General features: G+C 43.8%; 1 protein-coding gene across 1 annotated transcript in view; it reads left to right on the plus strand.

Annotated features, from left to right (window-relative positions):
• The first annotated feature begins 6,105 nt into the window (after positions 1-6,105).
• LOC116938751 (stAR-related lipid transfer protein 3-like) overlaps positions 6,106-24,623 on the plus strand; it is a 30,335-nt gene continuing 11,817 nt past the window's right edge. Inside the window, exons 1-6 of the mRNA XM_032946333.2 lie at positions 6,106-6,414; positions 11,980-12,381; positions 16,061-16,138; positions 18,317-18,394; positions 21,231-21,284; positions 22,777-22,999. Of these exons, the coding sequence (XP_032802224.2) occupies positions 12,130-12,381; positions 16,061-16,138; positions 18,317-18,394; positions 21,231-21,284; positions 22,777-22,999 (685 nt within the window). The 5' untranslated portion in view covers positions 6,106-6,414; positions 11,980-12,129. The remainder of the gene's footprint in view (positions 6,415-11,979; positions 12,382-16,060; positions 16,139-18,316; positions 18,395-21,230; positions 21,285-22,776; positions 23,000-24,623) is intronic.

A 24,623-nucleotide genomic window follows, 5' to 3' on the forward strand; every position in this document is an offset into this window, starting at 1 on the left:
CTTAGTGACTCAATCTTGGGCTCAATTATAATTTCAATCGGATCCAACTGGCTCTCACAGGGTCTTTCAAATGCTTAAAATTTCTAAACCATGCAAGTAGGGTAGAGGGATATATATATGGGGCAATTAAAAAAAACTGTCCTTTTATTTTGTACAGATTACTGAGAAATCGTGTGTTATGTAAGCAGATATGTGTTCCAAACGGAGGTAAACCATGTATGAACCTTAAAAGGATAAGGGTTGCCAAGCACTCAATAACAAAGCTATCTTTTGAGTGAAGGTGAGGCGTTCATTCAGCCCTGCTGGGTTAAATGTATTCAGGTTGAATGAGGTGGCCTATGATTTTTTTACAATCGATTCTGATCAGGCCCCATGCTGTATAGTACAGACTCCATCTCTAATTCACTCTCTCTCTCTCTGGTCTCTATATGTATGTGCAATGAAGAGGCACCATTGCCCAAGATATTGCACATTTTAAAGCAGTCTTGACTTGAAGCTTCCGTGACTACAGGGATCCATACTCTGTGGTTCTTTCGGTTTCAATCGCAACACAAGCGTTCGTCATCAAGCCTGATGACGACCGCTTGTGTTGCGATCGATGACAACCGCTTGTGTTGTGATCGAAACGTCGTGATTTGTTTTATTTTATTTCTAACTATGTGACTTTAAAGCAGTGTTATTGACGAATGTGTTGAGGATGTTTTTTTTGTATAGTTTGCAGGCAGTGTTTTAATTTGCCACTTCATCTGAAATTACAAGAAAGTATGAGTGTTTTTTTTGTTCTCTGAAGGTGTACAGACAAGTTAAACGTGTTAATAATAATAATAATGCATCGTGGCAATGATTTTATATATATGTAGTGTTCGATTTCACTCGGACAACTTCTGTCCTTCTCCGAACACCGCTTTATTTACAACTCTCAGCATGTCCTCCACATTCCACAGTATCCTGGTCGCCACGGCTCGCTCGCCGTACTTCACTCGACTCGCTCGCCACCTTTGTCTCTCCACTCCCCACGATTACTTCGCTTACTCCGCGACTCCGCACTCAGCGACTCCGCACACAGCGTCTTCACACACAGCGTCTTCGCACACAGTGACTCCGCACACAGCGACTTCACACAGCGTCTTCGCACACAGTGACTCCGCACACAGCGACTTCACACAGCGACTCCGCACACAGCGTCTTCGCACACAGCGACTCCGCACACAGCGACTTCGCACTCAGCAACTCCAACTCTTCACTCCAGCTCCCCTAAGCTCTCCAACTTCAACCCATCTCCAAGCTCAACTCCTTCAACTCAACTCCCCTCTGTTGACTCCGACTCCCGCTCTTATACCCGCTCTCATTACACCCCCAATTAATTAACCCGCGTCCCAACGGCACTCCGTGTGACCGTCGCACCTGTTTCTCGCCAGACTTCCAGACGCCTCTCCAGTCCCGGCAACAGCACCAACCAATCACAGCCGTCCACGGCTACCCAGCTTAATTGCCCCAACATAACCTGCACTGTATTTGCCTTCAATACAGGCTGACCCAAGATAACCCGTACTGTCTGTGTGATCATGTAATCACGCTGTTTGTACCATGCACCTTCGTACTCCACTACATCACCCCCCCCCCCCCCCCCGTGATACAAAAAAATCTAGCCGTCCCGGCTACGACAACACTTCGACCTCTGGGTAGTGGAGTACCTAGGACGAACATAACAACAACAATGCATCACAGAAAACATATGTACAACAGCCGTACGAGGCGTAAAAGTCAATAAAAAGTTCTTCATCGGGAGCAAGTTCCAGCGGCCAGTCTTCAACGAGTTCGCGTGGCCGAGCCCCCAGGGGAGGCGAGCACGTGCTCCACTCCCCCCTTCAAGTCCACATCCAGCCAGCACAACCGGCGACCCCAAGGGCGGCAGGCGCAGGAATCCTGGGACGAGAGAAACCAACCCTCCTGAGGCATCACTCGACGAACACTCGCCTCGGCTCGTCAGACACAACAGTCACCCGGTCAGGGAAGAGGAGATGATCAATTCCGCCCGGCGGAAGGAACCAAAATACACATTCTACAATCAACCCAAAATCACACAATACCCATGCACACACACAATGGCGACCGCATGCTTGGACGGCAATGCCGCAATCAGCTGCCCCAACTGAGTGGAGAAAACACATCGTGCACCCAATGCACAACATGCACCCTGACAACTGAGGGATACATCTCCAACCCACTGTTTCAACGCACCTCGGAGTGTCTCGAACTCCGGGCCGCCAGGGCGAGCCTATAGCTCCATCGTATAGCTTCAGACGCACCTCGGAGGGCCTCAACCTCTGGGCCGTCAGGTCAAACCATCATCCATCGCATGACGGGACCACACTCTCGTTTTAGACACTCAACACTTACTGGGCCATCCTGGTCAGGATCTGCGCCCCAAGAGATTTGACAGCCAGCACAATACCAAATCAATAGCAGCATGTCACCATCTCCAATGGCGAACAAGCACACAATTTGCGACGATTCCAAATACCCAACGGTCACCACAATACACTTCACATCCCGTATCAGTACCCATTATGTTAGATACTCGCATTGCAGCACACAGCTGTACCAACCGAGTTGAGAGAGCAATGCAATGTGGCGGCAATTTACAGCCCCACGCACCCTTGATCCAAACAGAACCTAAGGGGCTCCCTCGCACGAAAAACCCTCCCTTTTCTCCCCATGTATCGAGCAACAACGGACAGGAACCACCCAGTGAGTACGTAATACCCTGAACCTGTCATTTCAAAATCCCCTTCAACATTAACCATGGGATTCAGGCATCGAAATTTTAGAGCAAAACAAACTATACATAATCCCACGAATCGCCGAATGAGGTAATACAGTACACGCAGCATATACAGTCTATACCTTGGCAACAATAACGATCAAAGTTCCATACGGTCTGTACCTTGGCAACAATGACGATCAAAGTTTCTCACAGTCACACATTGACAACATCAAAGTTTCTGACAGTCACACATGAACAATCACTAGCGAAGCTTCATACAGTATACACAATAACAATCGAGCTTGACACATACGAATTAATCATTAACATCCCCATCAGATAACACTCCCGATGCCGTAACCACACACGCGAGCACAGACATTGCGTTCATCCTACACTCACACAGCCAGAAACCCCGTTCAGCAGCCCAGCGGTCAACAAAAACCCACACGAAAAAACAACAACCTGGTGCGCGCAAGATGGGTGAGGTGTGTGTTTAGGACCGGGTGCGTTGTGTCACGACTCGCCTGAGAGGCTGTGAGGAACTCGAAGCACGGCATCCTCTTGCGACAGGATGCCCCCAAGACGGCTGAACATCTTCCTCCACAGGCGTTGAGAATGGCGGGAACGGCGTTTCGGCGGGAACCGCGTCCCGACCGGCCGCCACGATGGCGGTCGCGCGCGCACGATGCGCACAATTTTCCCGCCCCGGCACCCGCATTAGCGGCGGCGGAATTCTCTCTCCTCCAGCTCCGGCGCTCTCCCTCTCGATGGCGGCGAAGCAGCGGCGTGATGTGCGTCCTGCTGCCCCGCCTGCAGCGCCGCGGGAGGTGCGGCTCCGTCGTCGGCATTTCCCGGCGGCGCGAGAACAGCAGCGGGCTGGCTTAGCCCCGTCGGCAACGCTCGTTCCGCCCGCCGGAGGAGCGGCACCCACTTGCCCCGATGCGGCAATCACGTACACATCGTTGCCGTCGTCGGACGAGTCCGTCAGCACGTTCTTCTTCTTGGCCGATGTCTTCCACATGTAGGCATGGTTCGTAGTTACTCTGACACCAAATGTAATGCTCGATTTCACTCGGACAACTTCTGTCTTTCTCCGAACACCGCTTTATTTACAACTCTCAGCATGTCCTCCACATTCCACAGTATCCTGGTCGCCACGGCTCGCTCGCCGTGCTTCACTCAACTCGATCGCCACCTTTGTCTCTCCACTCCCCACGATTACTTCGCTTACTCCGCACTCAGCAACTCCGCACTCAGCGACTCCGCACACAGCGTTTTCGCACACAGCGTCTTCGCACTCAGCGACTCCGCACACAGCGTCTTCGCACACAGTGACTTCGCACACAGCGTCTTCACACACAGCGACTTCGCACACAGCGTCTTCGCACACAGCGTCTTCACACACAGTGACTTCGCACACAGCGTCTTCACACACAGCGACTTCGCACACAGCGTCTTCACACACAGCGACTTCGCACACAGCGTCTTCACACACAGCGTCTTCGCACACAGCGTCTTCACACACAGTGACTCCGCACACAGCGTCTTCGCACACAGTGACTTCGCACACAGCGTCTTCGCACACAGTGACTTCGCACACAGCGTCTTCACACACAGCGACTTCGCACACAGCGTCTTCACACAGTGACTTCGCACACAGCGTCTTCACACACAGCGTCGTCGCACTCAGCGACTCCGCACACAGCGTCGTCGCACTCAGCGACTCCGCACACAGCGTCTTCGCACACAGTGACTTCGCACACAGCGTCTTCACACACAGCGACTTCGCACACAGCGTCTTCGCACACAGTGACTTCGCACACAGCGTCTTCACACACAGCGACTTCGCACACAGCGTCTTCACACAGTGACTTCGCACACAGCGTCTTCACACACAGCGTCGTCGCACTCAGCGACTCCGCACACAGCGTCGTCGCACACAGCGACTTCACACAGCGTCTTCGCACTCAGCAACTCCAACCTCCAACTCTTCACTCCAGCTCCCCTAAGCTCTCCAACTTCAACCCATCTCCAAGCTCAACTCCTTCAACTCAACTCCCCTCTGTTGACTCCGACTCCCGCTCTCATTACACCCCCAATTAATTAACCCGCGTCCCAACGGCGCTCCGCGTGACCGTCGCACCTGTTTCTGGCCAGACTTCCAGACGCCTCTCCAGCCCTGGCAACAGCACCAACCAATCACAGCCGTCCACGGCTACCCAGCTTAATTGCCCCAACATAACCTGCACTGTATTTGCCTTCACTATAGGCTGACCCAAGATAACCCGTACTGTCTGTGTGATCATGTAATCACGCTGTTTGTACCACGCACCTTCATACTCCACTACATACATGTGGAATGGCTGAATTGAACCAAAAACATGTATTTGCCTTCTGGCATGTGTTTTGGCCTATAAGGCACGACAATTGCAAACTCTGCTTTATGGTCTTCAGGCAACATTTCGGTTCGCAAAGGGACAAAGCACTTTTTGGAAATCAACTTGTCACGGATTATTGAGTCAAATGATCCCAAACATATCACTACGATGGATTTTCCGAGCTGAAATAATATTCGCTTGACATCCGTCCAAAGCCAACATCTCAAAACGAGCAAAGTTGTCAGGAGTTGACCAATGACTCGTGGGGCCACTGTGAGTCAATCATGTGCGGAGAGCAGGGGAGGGGCTTATTGTAAATTATATTGTTAATCACAGTTAATTAGTATGTGATGCCCTTACAAGGCATACAATTGTAAGGTGTATTACTTACGCGATCTAACCCAAAAAAAAACTTTATTATGAGTGGCGCAATGGTTATCTCACAGCTCCCTGAAATAGCCGGGGAGTCGAGCTTGATTCCCGGACACGGCTAACACCCAAGTTCTCAGTCATAACTATGCTGGTAGAAAGGTAGAGATAACGATTGTACAGTCTCTTATGAGAATACCCTTCCAGAAGGCACCTGGGCGGGTTAGTGTCGGTTGGACTTAGAAAGCCATTTTCACGGAAGAAATCGATGCGGGTATGGAAGAGTTCCTGATGAATGAAAGACAAGCCATATAGTAGTGCTAGTGTAGCCACGCTACCAAAACTACGGACCATATAATAAACCCAAATGTGGTCTGAGCTCCGTCAACGGAGGAAGAGCAAAACTCCACGAACTTTCTTCCTGAAGCCCTCTCGTCATAGCCAGCAGACATCGACATTTGGCATCTAGCTCCTGGACGTATCGCTGCCACACGCAACAATAAAATATCGTGGAAGAGTAGACCAAATACCCAGCCCACCACCCGCCAGAGCTCAATCCTGGTGGAGGCTCTTCCGCCAGCAGTGGCGTGAGCGAGCGAAATCAATTGCAGGGATGCGCCTTTATTAACCTTTGCACCGCGCGTGACATTCATTTAAAATGGGAAATTCTGACATAACTTTGATGAAAAGCACCTTTAGTTAGGTGCGATGACCTTGGATGGGCTTCCTGCTTATCAACAGAGGGGTAGGGTGGAAGGGTTAATCACGGGAAATTCCATAGCAGCCTGTTGATGCACGTCACACGGAAGTGCAAGCACACATATACATGATGTGAAACTTAGCAAGATTCTTGATTTTCTTGTTTCAACCGGGTCCAGTCGCTGCGAATACATTTTGGTAAGTTACCACACAGCTTTAATCACGTATAACACACCCTGGTGTTTGTGTGTGTATACTTAAATATGCTTGTTTGTGTGATGCTGATGTACAGGCTCAAAGTGATAACTACTCGATCACTGGTAATGTTAAAACAAATGGCATTTGCCACAGGTGGCAGATGAAGAAAGTGGTGATAACTGTTCATTTCTGCACGGAGTTTCGGCGAGGATAGGTTCCTTAAACGTGTGTTGTTTGGAGACTCTGTGGTAATCAATGTTTCGGGAAAAAAAATACATACAAGCCAAACGTCAAGTTAGGCTGCATGCTACAGTCATTTGCTATTTTTTTAAGTACAGTATAATTTAAGCATTTTGGCAAACAACTGCTGGATGAAGGCCTCCGTCCCCACGCCGTGATGGTCATGACAGTTGTTTGACCATACTTCGCCACGCTGGTCAGTGCGGGTTGGTGACTGGAGGTCCCCCCTCCACCCCCCAGGACCTGTTTAGATGACACCTGCCACTCGTGTTACCCGTAGCTGGGAATTTAACTCAGGTAGGTTGGGTTTAGAGCGTAGGGAGCGAACTGTCTCTGCATCACAACTCTGCTGCGTTTCTTCTCTGGCAATCTCTAACTGTAAGTTGGTGCAATTTTGCCATATAGTGCGACGTTTTAGTATTCATTGCACAAAAGCCTAGACTGCTGCAATTGGAATCCATAATCACAACAGACTTTTAAAAATACAAATCAGTTATGCTGTCATAAGAACAAGAGCAGCAGCCTATGATTTACAAAAACAGCATCTTAAAAATCCTTGACTGAAGTGCAAGCATATGAAAACACAAAGTTTCACACTTATCCACACGTGAAGTTCCCGCATATTTTATACTAGCGGTAAGTAGCCGGCGTTGCCCGGGCGAAAAAGGCAGACACACATGGACTTACACACACAGACATCGACCCACACACATAGAAACACATCGACCTACACACACACACATGGACTCACACACACAGACATCGACTTTAGACACATATGTAATTACACACACAAATGGACTCACACACATAGACTTACACACACATATCGACTCACACATACATACATAGACTCAACAACCGCCATTCGCCACTAAGTGGCGGTGACGCAACCACAACGCTTGTGCCAGGCTACGTGCACCTTGAGGCCACGTGAAGTGTCGAACGCCCGCTGGCAGGAGGTCACGGGGCAGAGCCAGATGCCACAGGGCGACTGACTGAGACGACTGAGATGACTGGCTGATGCACCACCTGTGCCCCCTACTGTGCCGACTTGCTGTGCTTTAGCCACCCGGCAGTCCGCTCGTTGTTGTGAGCGTCGCGTGGAGTGTCCGATGGTACATAGACTCACACACACATTGACCTACACAAACACACATATGGACTTACAAAGACACACATATCGACTAAGACACACACACACAGGGACTTACACACATGGACCCACGCACACACATCGACTTACAGACACACAGACTCACACACACATACATAGACTGACATACATATGAACTTACACACACATATCGACGCACACACACACATGGACTGACACACACACACATGGACTTATGCGCACACGTGGACCAAAATACACACACAGAAAGAAATTGACTTACACTGACTCACATGGAGCGACACACACAGCGACTAACACACACGCACATCGACTGACACAAACACACACATATCGACTGACACACACAAACACATCGACTGACACAAACACACAGACATATTGACTCACACACACAGACACATCGACTTACACACACACATCGCCACAGACACGCACATCGACCCACACGCACACATGGACTTAGACGCAGGCATTATTATTGTGAAAATAAGTAACTTAATTAAAAAAGAGTAGTTGTATACACACGCACACCATGCACACACATTGACTAACACATACACATGGACTTACGCACACATACATTGACGGTATGCACTATCACTACAGCAGTGCACACGGATAGTGGTGGTACCTGCTTAAACTACAGCAGTGCAAACCGACTGTGGTGGTTTGTGGTATTACTACAGCAGTGGCTAGTGACTATGTTGTAACCTGCTATTAATACAGCAGTGCATATTGTGGTGGTACCTGCTATCAATACAGCAGTGCATACTGACTGTGGTGGTAGCTGGTATGATTACAGCAGTGCATACAGAGGTGCTATTGATGCCCCCAGGGTCTGGAATGCTATTGCCAATAAACTGCAACTTGAATCACTACCTATGAGAACTTCACTCAAAACTGCTCTAGAGGTGTTGTACACCCCTAGCTACCACTGCTAATCAGTGGCCTAAAATAAAATAAAATGTTTTGCTCCGGATGACCGCTGCTAAGTATTATCTGTATTTTGATTTAGTGTGCTGATCCTAAAGGTGCATTGAAAAATGTGATACTCCGACTGATGATCCTGTTGTTGTGGAGTGACAGGAAGTTATTCTTCTCCAATTACATTCCTTGAATAATTATCAAATAGAGCAAGTCAAGATCTATAAATATCTTTGGGTTATCCTGGATTCAAAACTGAATTTTGAAGATCACATTGATTATATTGGTAAAAAGACAAACATAAAATTGGTTTTCTGTATCGACACAAGCACTGCTTCCCCCCAATGTTCCGTTTGGAATTGATAAAAGCTACCATACTGCCTCTACTTGACTACTGTGACATCGTGTATAAATCAGCCCCAAGTACTGTACTGAAGGAGCTTGATTCCATCTATCTCGGCCTTAAGAGTTGCATTGAACTGCCCATATAGGACTCACCACTGTGATCTCTACATTGGGTCAAACTTAACATCTCTTAATGTTCGACGGCTTGTGCACCAGATCTTATTTATTCACGATGTACTTACAAAAAAATCCGCAGACTACCTACTGGATCTCCTCGCTGTTTCAAAGAACAAATTTGACCTCAGGTCTTCGCTCATTTACCAGCTTCACATTCCCTATTGCCGTACAAAAAAAACCGGAGGAAGGTCCTTTGCTATTTATGCCCCCAGGGTCTGGAATGCTATTGCCAATAAACTGCAACTTGAATCACTACCTATGAGATCTTCACTCAAAACTGCTCTAGAGGAGTTGTACACCCCTAGCTGCCACTGCTATTCAGTGGCTTAAAATATGGCTCTAGATTTTGGTGTTCTAATTTATTTACGGAGTTTATTGTTAAAAATTCGGTCACAGTCCCTATGATCACTGTTACATTGCATTTATGGCTTTTATTTTGGTGATTTCGAAAACGTTTTTTGTTTTGGCCATGTTTTTGTTTATTGTAGTACGGAGTTAGACTGATGGCCTTAATCTTAGTTGTCTTGTGTTTGTTGTTGTTGTTTGACTTGCATCCCACTGGGATTTTTGCACACAGCGTTGGTGTACGGTGCTATTTCAGGACTATTTTTATGTTTTTCTCCTGGATTTTCTGTTTGCACAGTCACACATAGTCACTTTAAGATGTTTTCTTGTTCATGTTTTTGTTTTTTGTTTGTTTCGTTTGCGCCCGATTCAAGAGCCGAATGGCTCACAGGGCTATACCAAATAAATGGAACTATGGAACCTGCTTTAGCTACCGCAGTGCATACGGACTTTGGTACCTGCTTTAACTACAGCAGTGCATATTGACTGTGGTGGTACCTGCTAGCACGACAGTAGTACATGCTGACTGTATAGCAGTATATATGGAATGTATAGCACAAAGTAGTAAGCAGACAGACTGCCGTGGTGAGGCCTAGTCACGTGCAGAGGCCCCGGGCTCGCCTAGATTTCCCAGCCCGCCGAGGTGTGACCTTGGCAGGTTAGGGGCTGGGCCGGTCCCCCCGGCAACGCGACAATGTTATGAAAGCGCTATAATGACGATATGTAGGGGCTCTATAGTAGTTTCAGGACGCATTGGGGTATCATTGGGGTGTGGTGGGTAGAAGAGGGCATCGCACAGTGGAGAATGTACGTGTTTGGTGTGTTTTAACTGCATGCGTAAGGCGAAATAAAATTTGCGATCGTGTGCGCGTTGCTGTGGGCAGTGCAAAGTGTGTAATGAGATAAATGCTCATAAGACAAATTAGTGGGACTTGCGCGTTATCTAAAAAGCACATAAAACAAAAGTGTGCGACTTACCTTGGGCGATGGCGCGTGTGGATTGCTGGGGGTCACCTCGTGGGCGCGCTGTGGCGCAAGTTCAGCCGGCTGCGTTGTGACCCAGCGCGCGGCAAAAGGGCAATAAATAAAGAATAGGCAAAAGTTTAATAAAGAATCTCCACCAAAAAAAAACCCGCTAAAGAAACTAATTGAAAGGTGACGGACGTGAAAAGGGAATAAGCCTATTCCCAGCCATTTGTGATCCGTGTTTTTCTATTTCTCTTCCAGTGTAATTCTCCGCGTGCATTTATCCGTGCTTCTTTCTGTACTTTTCAAGTTGCTTTCCGTGTTATTTTGTTAGCTTCAATGTTTCCAATCCGTATATCGTGGCGAGCAATATCGAAACTCTCTTCTTTCGGCACGTAGGTATGTTACTTCAACATAAAAGTTCATTTTGCAAAATCACTCCATCCTGATCTTGCCCACGTCTTTATTGAATAATTTTCATCCGAATCCTCCTTCAATAAATGTCCGAGACACGGTGTTGGCTGCGCTGTTGTTTCCTCTTGTTCAGCGAACTTGTACATTCTATTCGGTAAAGTCACGTAAAAGTATAAAACAATAAAAAATAAAAATATTTTTTGTATATTTTTTTGTATTTTTATTTTATTTTTTGTTGTTTTATACTTTTACGTGACTTACCGAATAGAACCAAAGAGTATGGATCCTTGCAGTCACGAAAGCTTCAAATCTAGAGCTGTACATTCTTATTTGCGTTTTGCTCATATGTATCTTAAGCCACACTTTTCAGCCTTTTTTGTCACTTGTATGTACGTTGAACTTCTTACACAGCCATCCATGCTAATCATTACAGTACCACTGGTTATTCTAATGTATTTTAATATATTATGATTTACACATCAATAATACTGCGCCTCTTTGTGATGAAGTGTGACCGTGTGAACTGTGAAACACTAACAGTTTTAACTATCACTGAGTCTCGTGACTGTTTAAACGTAACATTTATACCGAATGCTAAAACACCCAATGGGGCATCTAGTCAAAGTCCAGCAGTTTGCACATTATAATGGGTCAATATAATGTCTTGTGACACCATTATATTACAACAGTGTGGTAGCAACATGCAAACAAACACACCTACTGTACTTTACAATGTCTTGATCATAGTTTTTAAAAAAATGCTCTCACGTGAATATAGTTTATAAAAAATAAAAAAGATAAGTTGTAGGGAAATTGTACAAACTTATTTGAAAAAAACATATACCGTGCAATATTGCGTCGAGCCAAGTGGTGGTGAAGACATCAAGCGTTCTATTTGCATGGTTTATACCTGTTAGACAAGCAGTCTACGTTGTGGCGTGTTATACCGATCATAAACAGCGTATCTCCAAGTGTATTTACGAGCAAGAGGGCTTTCCACCTTCCACCCATAGGCACACGTTTGTGGCAGAATCAACCCCGGCTCTCTTCGCTTTACGGAATCGTCGGCGTTGCTGCCCAGACAAATCCACGGGACAGCTGTGATGAAGCACGGATGCCGCACAGAAGAAAACGTCTCGCTTTTCTGCACCTGAAATCCGATCATGAATTCTCCCGAAGACCGCGAGTGCCCGGAATACAATCGAGAGCGTGTGGACCACGAGCCCTCTTCATCTGTCCGCATCGATGGCAACGACGATGAGACAGCAGCCTTGCTGTCATCTGGGATTTCTCCAGTCTCCATAAGGACCTGCCACGTGTCAAAGGAGCGGCGAACCTTCTGCCTCTTTACCTTTTTCAATTGCATTTTCATCGTCATGCTGTGGTTGATTATGGTCAGCATTAAAAGTTCCCAGGTATGTTACTTGTTTTTTAAAATTCTTAATGGAACAATTTAATAAACATCGCAATGTAATAATATCATTGAATATACGCTGCTTTGCCACTGACGTGTTTGGTTTAGTATTTGAAAGGTACAAGGTGGCATTAATTGTACATGCAAATAGGTACGTTTAATTTGTACTCTTTGGTTCTATTCGGTAAAGTCACGTAGGTAAAAAATAAACAAAAATCACGACGTTTCGGCCACAACACAAGTGGCCTTCATCAGGTGAAGGGACCAACCTGTCCAGGGGACAGCGTTGGAGTGAAAAAAGTCAAGCGCAGGTCGCCTCCTTTAAGCTGTGACTGGGTAAACAGAGAAGATGCCTTGACAAAGGAATTAGCATAACATGTAAAGCTGTGCAAGCTCGCAAATAGCATCAAAAATACATTAGCACCACCGTGAGAGTTTGGGATGCCACTAATTGAATGAACATACTGTACCATTAAACAAGTCCAGCGCAGGTCGCCTCCTTTAAGCTGTGAGTGGGTAAACAGAAAAAACGTCTTGCCAAAGGAATTAGCATAAAAATGTAAAGCTGTGCAAGCTCGCAAATAGCATCAAAAATACATTAGCACCACCGTGAGAGTTTGGGATGCCACTAAATTAATGAACATACTGTACCATTCAAAATTCCTTTAACGTTTAGTTCGATTTAGAACATCTTTTCAATGGTTGCTTAATTTGAAGCGATCTTCTCGGTTGAAATTGTGTCTGTGTTTGTAAATCTGAATTGCCTCGTGAACAAATCTCTGATAGAAACCCGTGGGTTTACATAGAACCTTGGTATCGGAGAAGACTATATCGTGATCACCCACAGCGTTGTAACAGTGATCAGCTACGGCAGAAGAATTCGTTCTGCCATGTTTCAAATCTGATTTGTGCTCGCGAATTCGGTCAGAGACATGTCGTTTCGTCTCCACGATATAGCAGTCACCACAGGTGCAGATCAATTTGTAAACTCTGGGGTACTGTAAGTCAGGAATGACATCCTTCACGGAAGGGATCAGGTCACGGATTTTGTGTACTGTATTGAACCGGACCAGGATCTTGTGTTTGTTTAGAATTTTGGAGATCTTTTTAGTAATGCCTGCTATATATGGTAGTGTGATGGTTTTAATCGGAGTATCAAGTGGTTGTTTCTGTATGGAGGGAGAAACAGCTTGGCGGATGGTACGGTCAGAGTATCCATTCCTTTTGAGGGTCAGATGTACATGTTTTAATTCACGGGTCAAGTGGTGTTGGTCCGAAATGCAATGAGCCCTGTGATATAACGTTTTGATGAGAGAATTATTTTGCGTCGGGTGGTGGTGGGAATCAGGTTTCAAGTAGGAATCTGTGTGGGTGGGTTTCCTGTAGACAGAATGTCTCAATGAATTTGATGGCGGGGTGTCTGGAATTAATGTGGTCTAGGAAAAGGTTCAAAGCTGGGAGGCCATGTGGCCAAATAACGAAAGTGTCATCTACATATCTCTTCCACAGGGAAGGTCTGAGGGTGGAAGTCTGGATGGTGTCTGATTAAAAATTTTCCATGAAAACATTGGATATCAATGGTGATAAGGGAGAACCCATGGGGGTACCCTCATTTTGTTTGTAGAAGGTGCCATTCCAAGTAAAGTAGGTATTGGTGAGGCAGTGTCTAACCAGCGCAGGTGTATCGGGGTCTAGTCCATGTTGTACCAAATTTTCAATTATTTCAAACGTGTCAGGTACCGGGACCTTGGTGAACAGGGATACCACATCGAAGCTGACAAGGATATCATCAGGGGACAGTACAACGTCTTTGACCATAGAGACCAATTGGGCTGAGTTAAGTACTGCTGAGGAGGTCTTGCCAGTGAAAGGTAGCAAGGTATCTGACAGAAAACGTGCTAGCTTATAGGTAGGGGAGTTGATCGTGGATACGATGGGTCGTAGTGGAGTGCCTTCTTTATGAATCTTGAGGAGACCATAGAATTTAGGGGGTCTTGCAGCAGAAGGTTTTAGGGAGGGACGTTTAGTTGGTTCGATTAGGGAGGTCGAACTTGTGATGATCTTGTTGGTTTTTATAGTTAGGCTATTAGTAGGGTAATTTTTTTTTATTATTTTTGAGTAACTTCTATCGTTGAGTAGGTTCTGGATTTTGTTGTTGTACGAATCTTTATCCATAATTACAGTAGCGTTGCCTTTGTCGGCTGAGAGGATGACTATATCACTTCTGTTTTTTAAATTCGCGAGTTCATAGCGTTCATTTTTTCTGATTGTGCTAATGGGTTTCTTAGCATTCTTAAGAATAGTGGCTATTTCAGCTCTCGCAACATCTGCTTGGATGTGTCCTATGCCTTTGAGGGCTACATCGACCTGAGAAATGATATCATCTACAGGAATATGTTTCCGGGTGACAGCAAAATTTAGCCCTCTAGCCAGTACTGTTTTCAGATTGTCCGAAATCGGGGTGTTACTCTGATTAATGACGATTTTGTTAACGTCTAGTTTTGTTATATGTGGGACTGGGTTCTTATTCGATAGGTGGTTGAATTTAGAAATCAGGTTAGCTTTGCATTTGACTGAAAGTGAATCGGCAGAAGAAGCAGTCATGTTGTCTACGTGGTTCCAATCAGAAGGTGACATTTTTTGTGTTACGAAAGCTTCAAATCTAGAAACGTTTATTTTGTGTTCAGCACATTAGGTGCCAAGTTGATGCATCGATTTGCATGTAGTTTCAATTAAAAAGTTACATTTATTAGCATTAGTGATTTCTCCCACTACTTTGTATCAAAGTCATAGTACTGGACTTTAATTCAATCACACAATGTAGTTGCTGGCCTCACTATGAACAGAAAAAAATATTCACGTGTCCAAAACCTGCAGTACACATCCCACTATTCACTATGCCTATTAACCAGGGTTGACAAGATGTGAATGGACGGTCTGTATGCACTCTTTTCAAAAGGTCGAATCACACAACCTGACAGTGCACATGGTCACAATCATAAGGTGACAATGTCAACAAGCTATTTTGGTAAACGTGCCTTCTTTATCATGATAAATCTGTTGATTATTTAGGCAAAAAGTGAAAGTTCGGATTTTTCAAGAAATGTTTCCAAAATTGTCTTCGAAAGGGAGGGAGAACTTTCGTTCCTTTCTCAATCCGCTTGTCCCGGTGTGGGTCGCTGCGACAGCATGTTGAGTAGAGCGGTCCAGACCTCCCTTTCCCTGGCGACAGGTTCTAGCTCTTCCTGGGGAATTTTCAGACGTTCCCAGGCCAGCCATGCGACATTGTCCCATCAGTGTCCTGGGCCCGCCCCGGGGTCTTCACGCAGTGGGACGTGCCCGGTAGAATGGAGATCTTCTCTGTGTTTCCAAGTCGAGGCTTCGGTCTATGGGCAACCAAGCTTGTTCCCTTGCAGCCGCCAGACTCCTAAATTCTGTACCATGAGATCTCAGGATCTCTGAGTCTGGATATATATTTAAAACATGTCTAAAACGTATTCATATTCTTTTGTTGATTCAACTATTCATTAATTCATAAAATGTCTTTCAGCATTTATTTTCTCACTACTTAATTTTGTTGTTTCACAAGTTGTTTTATGCTGAGTGTTTGCTGCTGTGTATTGTGCAACGCTTTGAGATCCTCGATAAAAGGTGCTTTATGAATTGGATTATTATTACAGATAGGTTTCAGTTATCCAGAAGTTGTACTCGAAGAGATGTTACAGACTGATGTGAGCAAAACATCGTTTGACATAATTGTGAGTATCGCACAACACATTTTCACCTATTTTTTAAATAAAAGTGTTGCTAATCATCGAAATTAATTTGAGTGCTGTATTCACGCTACCCAAAAATTCCAGAGCATCATGATTTCATCGCATGAATGCCAATTCGCACGACGTGTGTGCAGCATACTGCAAGTGCTAAACCTTAATAAGGCCATCGCTAATGTGAACTTTTGCATTTACTCTTGACCGAAAACGTTGACACTAAACCTCACTCCAACCCTAATTAAATGATAGGGCAATGTTTATGGGAATACCTTTTTTAAATTAAATCATTATAATTTACATTGGTCATTCACCCAGTTACAATTGCATGTGTATAGTAATAAATGTCCCAATTCTGTGAAGAGGGCCATGTACAAATGACTGCATAGTCCTCCCGAAAGACGTACCTTCAGGGTGAGGAAACAAGGGTGGTAGTGTGTTTTAAGATACGTTATTTAATTAGCATTTGTAGAAATGAAAACTGAAGGATATTGTGATGCATACGTTTTTCCCATATGAGCACCGACAAACAAGTTTAGCTGCATATCTCTGATCTCTCTAAATAATTTATCTTGCGATAGGGCACATGAGGGAAATGCATTTTACAGGATGAATGTGTATTTGGCACATTCTCTCATCTATTTTTAAAAACCATTACACAATTTAATCCCCCGCTCGCCTCTCTGCACCCAACCCATGTAGCCTTTCATCCATTGTCATTCCTTCTATTTGGTTGAACACGAGCAACGTTTTACCCGTGACACACAGCGCGAAGGAGAGTAGAGCTAAGAATATAATACGTGGAAAAGAAGAAAAAGGGATGGGTAAGGGAAGAGAAAACAGAAAGAGGGAAAGGATGGAATAGGAGGAGAGAAATGTGACTATAGGGTTCGGAAAGACGAGAAAAGGGGAGGAAGAGACTGCACAAGGGCCTCAACGCTACACGGAGCAGCATCTGTTTCCACAGGGGGCAGTGGGGAGAGAGAGTGGATTCAGAGTGGGGGGTGGCCAAACATAAGTCACGTGATTTACGGGAGGATTGAGCTGAGTTATATATATTGAAACCCCATGGTGAATGATAATTATAAATATTAACTTTCACGGCGTGAAATATTTTATTTTTCTTTGAAAACAATGTGACAACTCTAACTTTCCTGAAGTAGCAAGTTAGGCTTCCTGTTATGTCTGACCCCAAGTATCAACGTTAACATTACTCACACAGTATAATTAAGTCAAATTGGGTAAACCTCCTTCCTGAACTATGACTCGCCTTATATATTTTTCAAGGCAAACCTGGGTAATAACCTGGGAAATAAAATGACGTCATTTATATCCACAGACCTTTTGTTAGGCCACTGCTGGATGAAGGCCTCCTGCCGTGTGGGTAATGAGCATTACTTGATCATTGATCACGCTGGTCAGTGCGTTAAACAGTACATATTGCCTGCATTCAGCAAAAAGCATGAGGATGCAAGGACCTTAAATTAAAATGTAATGTGGTTTTAACTTCATTCACCGACAATGCAAGTGTATGTAATCTAACATGTCATGAGCAGTTTCAGTGTATTATATTTTATTACGTGCAAACATGGTATTTTTAATAAATGTAATAGCTGACCAGAAATTATCTGGATAACTTTCCAAAAAATTGCCCATCTAAAGCGATTGGATTTGGCAATTATAACTTTTTTTTACATAGTTTTCTGAGCCATCTACACTTCTGAGTGCAGGGTTTTACCTATTCTACCTTGGGGGGCTAATGCATTATTCCTCTAATGAATAAGTTCACTTAAGTGATAAATAAATTAATACATTGACAATCTCACGAATGCAACTGGCAGATTGCACAAACTGGCAGATGATGAATGAGTAAATGACAGGAGGGCTTTACAAATGCTCGGTTTGCTGAAAATGCCTGGCATACAAATGTGCTATATGCAATTTCCCCCAGCTTTTCTGGGTATTGTGAGCCTCAAAAACACGTAAAAAATGTGGTTTTTTAAATATATAATGACAGCCCAGGTAAGTGGGTACAATTTCCATGTATGCAACTGATTCTTTTTCCCACAATTCACGTTATGTGGGTTGCATACCTCATGAACAAGTTCAGCTGCAATTAAATAGGACTGCAGTGCTTATGTTCACATGCTGTGTGCTCCCCCACAGTGGCTGGCAATTTTCCGGGCCTCAATGCTGCTGCTGGCGTATGCGACGTGCAAATGTAAATCCAGGTTTCCTGTCGCGGTGAGCCGGCACACAAAAACCACCCACAGACCGCAGCAACATTACCTCGTGTTTTTATCCACAAACCAAGCAGGCATCAAACATATAACATTTCCTCCAGGAAATGTATTCAAAACCAAATCCGAAGTATATTTACTGCTCAGATAAGCATAGAGGCGGTGGCCATTTAATGTTTATAGCCCTAGGCCGGTGAAGAAATTCCACATTTATATGACGAAGGGTCAGTCTTTCCATAGGACTACTCTTGACTTCCCTACAAAGTGGTACCTATTTTATGAACCCTAGAGAGATTATGGGCTGAGTCAACCTCAAATCAGGGTTGAGACTCAGAACCTTCTTATTGTGAGCCACTCACTACTCCAGAGCCACTTTGCCGATTTTTACCAGGAGTAACAAAGTAATTCTTTGTTTTTTTCGGTAAAGTCACATAGAAATAATAAAAAAATAATAATAAAATTATATAATAGCATACGACGTTTCGATCGCAACACAAGCAATCATCATCAGGTAGAGGAAACATATAACCGCAGACAGGCCTTAAGTAGGGAGAATTAACACAGATATACCAAGGGATACAGAGAGACGGAACATCACACTAAATCAAACAGGGTTTAGCAAAATTTGGAAACTATATAAAGCAACACAAACGGTCGGTTAAAACACAATTAACGCATGGTTTGGTTGAATACGCTGTTTCAAAGATTGTTAAATTGTAAGTTAAGTGTGAAATTTAAGATAGTGATAGAATACTTACCGTAAAGTCATGTTGGAATCGTCCTGTGCAGAGTTATTGTGAGCAAGTTAATAAATATATAATGTATAAAAAAACACTTTAGACGTACAGTATTAACATGGTATGTATATCTTGACTTAAGGCTTTCGTGACCGCAGGAATTCATATTCTTTGGGTCAGGAATTCATATTCTTTGGTCCATAAACTACGACGTTCCGATCGCAACACAAGCGGTCGTCATCAGGACGACCGCTTGTGTTGTGATGTGTTGCGATCGAAACGTCGTAGTTATTTTGTTATTTTCTTTGAACCTATCTACGTGACTTTACCGAAAGACTCGAAGAATATGGTATGTATGTGTGTTCCGTGTACAGGCGAAATTTTCACTTCTCACTTACCACTGTTTTTTCGTGTCAACTGCTTTATTGTGACGTATCTGTACTACAATTTCACTCTCCCACAATACCCATATTCTTTGGCCCTTTCGGTAATGGTTCTCACCGAAAGAACCAAAGAATATGAATTCCTGCAGTCACGAAAGTTTTAAGTCTAAACAATACCCATAACTTTCAACAGGGCGAAGCGGGATATGCATGGTTTTGATATCCAGGGTACATCTGATAACAACTATCAGAGTGGCAGTATATTTTACTTGTTAGCCATCCTATTGGAATTTGTATTTATTTTTTGTGATGTATTTATTTTTATTGATGTGCTTACATTTCCTATATTTTGCACTTCGATCATTTTTCGTCTTGTTTTTTTTTGTAACTTTTTGAACCGCCCCTACTGGATATCTGTGAAAAAGAGCTTCAAAGCTCATCGAATTTCTGCAGGATAAATAAAGATTCTGATACTAAATGTACGTAAATGCTGTAAAGTTGGCAAAGGCAAATTTATCATGAATGAAAATGACACAATTAACATCATCAAACTTCTAGTCATGTTATTTGCATCACATTCCTGTACGTGCAGTCATTCATGCACAAAGCATAGCTCAACATTGCAAAAGAGTATGAAACTGGGTGTCAAGTGAGATCGAACATGGGTGACAAAATGGCTTAGTAATGTCACGAACCATCAACACATACTCTATACGCTAAACAGCATAGGGCTTGACGTCAACACAGGTGAAAGCTCCATTCGGCATTTCAGATAAGCTGAATATAAATGTGATCCTGTTATACTTCCCAACGTGGAAAATCATGCAGGAAAAATGTGAGCCCATGAAATGAAGATGAATGACCTCAATCACAGCGGGCGGCACTTTTAGGCACTGACACCGTGCAGACACATGAAGGCGTATTCCACACCGTGACCTCGATGTCCCGTTGCCTACAAATCTGGCTGGGAGAGCTTGATAATATGTCAAACACGATATTTTGTGCGAATTATGCATATTAGAGAATGCATAATGTGGTCTTTAACTTTTGGGAAGTCTCTTGTTACACTTTACAACTACAGCAGGAGTAGCCTTGGCTCTCTTACAGTACGACGTACGTCTTACATTCTACCGTGAAGCTTTTTGCCGATTTAACATATGGCGCTCCGATGTGGTTTTTGTTTGTGTTGTTTGGTATGTCTGACGTTTTTCTCCATGTGCTGGTACCTTTTTCAGGAACTGGACTTTCGTTCTTTAAGAGAAACACGTGTTACAACCCAACAACACATTGCAGAACCATGTTCTTTATTAATATGTGTACGATTTTGGAGAGACTGGCCCTGTCATAGGAGGTTTTGAACTTTGAATGTTCACCATTGGCGCAGGGCTATCAGAAACACTTTGACTTAGTGATACATATATTCGCGTACATTATTGTTTCCTACAAGATAATTAAGACAATTAAAGTTAAATGAATTTGTTTAAGCAGGAGTTCAATAAGTAGATAAGAGTTAAATCAACATGCAATGTGTTTATATATAAGTATAGATTTTCTATAAAATATTCATGAAACGGCAGAAATACATTTGAGAAATATTGCTTTAAATGTTATACACCTGGTGTATTGTATAAACAGCAAGTATTATCTATTTGCAAAGTAATGCTGACTTAGACATATGATGTATGTTTACATATATAATTTATTCCCATTTCTGCGACAGTCTACAACATGTATTACAAGTGGATATGCCGTTTTCAAGATATTGTATACGGATGTAAGTACTAGCTTTAAAAGCGCACAAAGATACACTCACAAACAGCAGGAAAACACGACTCCCATCATGCCTTGCATGAATGTCAAGCGACCACCATATTGCACATACACTGCTCTCAGCCTTGTCCAAGCCACCAGCTCAACAGAGCTGAATATGTGGCCATATAGTTTAAGCCAGAAACTAAAAAGAGTTGCAAATGTGGCCATCCCAAGAGGAAGCAGTGAAATAAATAGACAACTGTCAACTGTTTGCATCCTTATCATCAATGTTCACTGCTACCTTATGCATCTGGGAGCCCATATAAGGAAGAAGAGGGCTTCCCTCTGCACTATGGAGACCCGTGATAGCTCTTGACAAAAGGGAACAAGAATTCAATACTAAATTTTCTATAAATTATGAGAAAACCCACCACAACATGAAAATGCGTGCAGGCTGGAGGCATGTAGCACAATGGATTGTGATTAGTCCTCCCCCCCTTTCTGAATTTGTGCCAGACAGAACAGTGGAACCTATAGATTTGGGCAGGGGAGTTCTTTATGCTCAAAAGTCATTACAGGCAGAGATTCGGGTTTCGAGACCGGCCAAGACAAAAGGGGTGGGGGGCACCCCAGTGGGGGGGGGGGGCACCCCCTATAAAGGAAGCTCAGGTAAACACCGCAGGGTGCGGCAGGAGGAGGAGCAGCGCCGGCACGATCAGCACAAGGAGCAGGAGCAGAAGCAGCGCCGGAACGAGCAGCAGGAGTGGAACCGACAGCGGCAGTGGCCGTGGCAGCACCAGCACCGGCAGCAACACCAGAAGAAGCGCGTGTGTGTGTGTGTGTGCAGGGTCTGTAACTGTCTGCGCAAATAAACACGGTTTAAGTCAGCACAACGAAGTGCGCTCCTGTACCGCGCAAGAGTCCGAGCGAACGAATAAATCAATGTGTAGCCACCAGTCTGAAAGTGCAACTCATAGATTTGAACAACACACATAGGTGTGCTCCAAGACAGCAAGACAGTATGACTTACAGCGTCCCTTGCATGCATGTTCCATTGCATGTACAATGAGTGCTCTGAGCCCTGTCGAAGCCATAAGCTCAACTTGCCTTTAACTCGTTTTCAGTTCCTGGCCTAAACAATAATACGGTCACATATTAACCTTCCATTTTTTTTAATGCTGAAAGTTTTTTTGTGAAATCCATGGTGACCATGCTGAGACCATTAACTCACTAATATTTGCAAAGAAGAGTTTAATTATGATGGCTGCCCCATTTAAATCCAGGATATCATTGGTGCCGGTTCAGTGCTTTAACACCCTGAGCTACTCCATTACCTCAAAGCTGATTGACCTCTTGACTCTCCTGAAGGACTTCGGGGTTAGGATTATGTTACCTTTTCATAATTATAATTGATGTGAAAACTCAAGAGTGCCAAAAATTAATGTTCTTTTGTAAAAAATTCTATTAACTTCTAATATACTATGTATATGTATATCCCCCCTACCCCCAAACAGTATTCAGGTGAAAACAGTTATAAGTCTTTTGCAATTATGATGCCCATTACAACCTTCGTGGTTGCCTGGATTGAGGCATTGTTTATGGACTACCGTGTGCTACCTAAGGAGCAGCGAGCCACACAAACAGTCCAGAATCAACACAATCCCCATGTCAGACAATACGAGTTTTCAAGAGGAGAACAAGAAGATGACTTCCACTCACTCTCAGAATTTGTGGACGGTGAGTCTCTACCGATGTTTTTCCTTTTGTACAATGGAATATTTATCAGGAGGGTTCTGCTTGTGACATTTCAAGAGATCGATGGATGTGTTGATGGCTAAAGCCCTTGATGCCACCACACCTCATCAATGCTTTCTACCCTCTGTCAGATCCCACAGCTGCCCCACAGGAAGTATGTTGAACTTTGCACTGTATGTAGCCAACCGTGCTTATCGGAGGTGCATGGGAAGGACACCAAACTAAACACAAAGAACAGTTCTAATGATAATAAGTTTTAAATATAGACATGACACAATCTCCAATATTTGGCATAAGTCTCCAATCATCTGTTATTGGGTCTTCTTCCTGCTAGCTGGATTGTGGAGACCACTCTAATGGCTATCTCGGCTATTGGCCATCCCCCATCCTGCAGACGCAACAAGTTTTGCTTTTTATTGTTTGTGGTCACCTCCAGAATGTGCATTGCTTTACGGTCTTGTGATGAAATTCCCAGCATCGATTTCAGATACCTGTGCTCAAATGTAAACTTTAAAAAAAATGCTGAATTAATCTTGATTTGAAGCTTTCGTGACTGTAGGAATCCATACTCTTTGGTTCTTTCAGTAAAATCACGTAGGTAGAAAAATAAAATTAAAAATAATATTTCGATTTAAAGCTTTCGTGACTGCAATGATTCATCTTCTTTGGTTCTTTCGGTAAAGTCACGTAGAATGAGAATAAAATAATAAATTGATAAAATAAAATAACACAATAATATTCTCACGACGTTTTGGCCACAACACAAGCGGCCTTCATCAGGTGAAGGGACAAGACTGTCTGGTAGGACAGCGCTGGAGTGAAAGAGCCACGTTCAGATCACGACCTTTAAGCTGTGTGAGAGGAAACAAAGCGCTTTGACAAAGGAATTAGCATATAATTTAGCATTGAAATGGCTGAGTGATTAGCTTGTGACTGGTCACAGAAATAGCTATCTTAAAAGTTAAAGCATACACATCCGCAGAGGCACACCTTGACAAAGGAATTAGCATAGAATTTAGCATTGAAATAGCTAAGTTAAAGCATACACATCCGCAGAGGCACCCCTTGACAAAGGAATTAGCATAGAATTTAGCATTGAAATGGCTGAGTGATTAGCTTGTGACTGGTCACAGAAATAGCTATCTTAAAAGTTAAAGCATACACATCCGCAGAGGCACACCTTGACAAAGGAATTAGCATAGAATTTAGCATTGAAATAGCTAAGTTAAAGCATACACATCCGCAGAGGCACCCCTTGACAAAGGAATTAGCATAGAATTTAGCATTGAAATAGCTGAGTGATTAGCTTGTAACTGGTCACAGAAATAGCTACGTTTAAGTCAGAGCATACACATTCACCGAGGCACTTAGTACAAATCAAACAGGAGAATTTAGCATTGAAATAACTAGGCGAATTTAGCATTGAAATAACTGAGTGATTAGCTCGTGACTGGTCACAGAAATGACTATGTTGAAGTCAAGGCCTACACATCTGAGCTATTCACAGTACTATATAGTGAACCAATAAAAAACTAAAATATAAATTACCTTAATGTTATCAATAAACTCTATATTCTCCAATCAGCTAAGCTACCAACAATAAGTC

This window comes from Petromyzon marinus, chromosome 4 (assembly GCF_048934315.1).
Source record: "Petromyzon marinus isolate PM22_M1 ecotype Great Lakes invasive population chromosome 4, UKy_Petmar_22M1.pri1.0, whole genome shotgun sequence".
NCBI classification, from domain to species: Eukaryota; Metazoa; Chordata; class Hyperoartia; order Petromyzontiformes; family Petromyzontidae; genus Petromyzon; species Petromyzon marinus.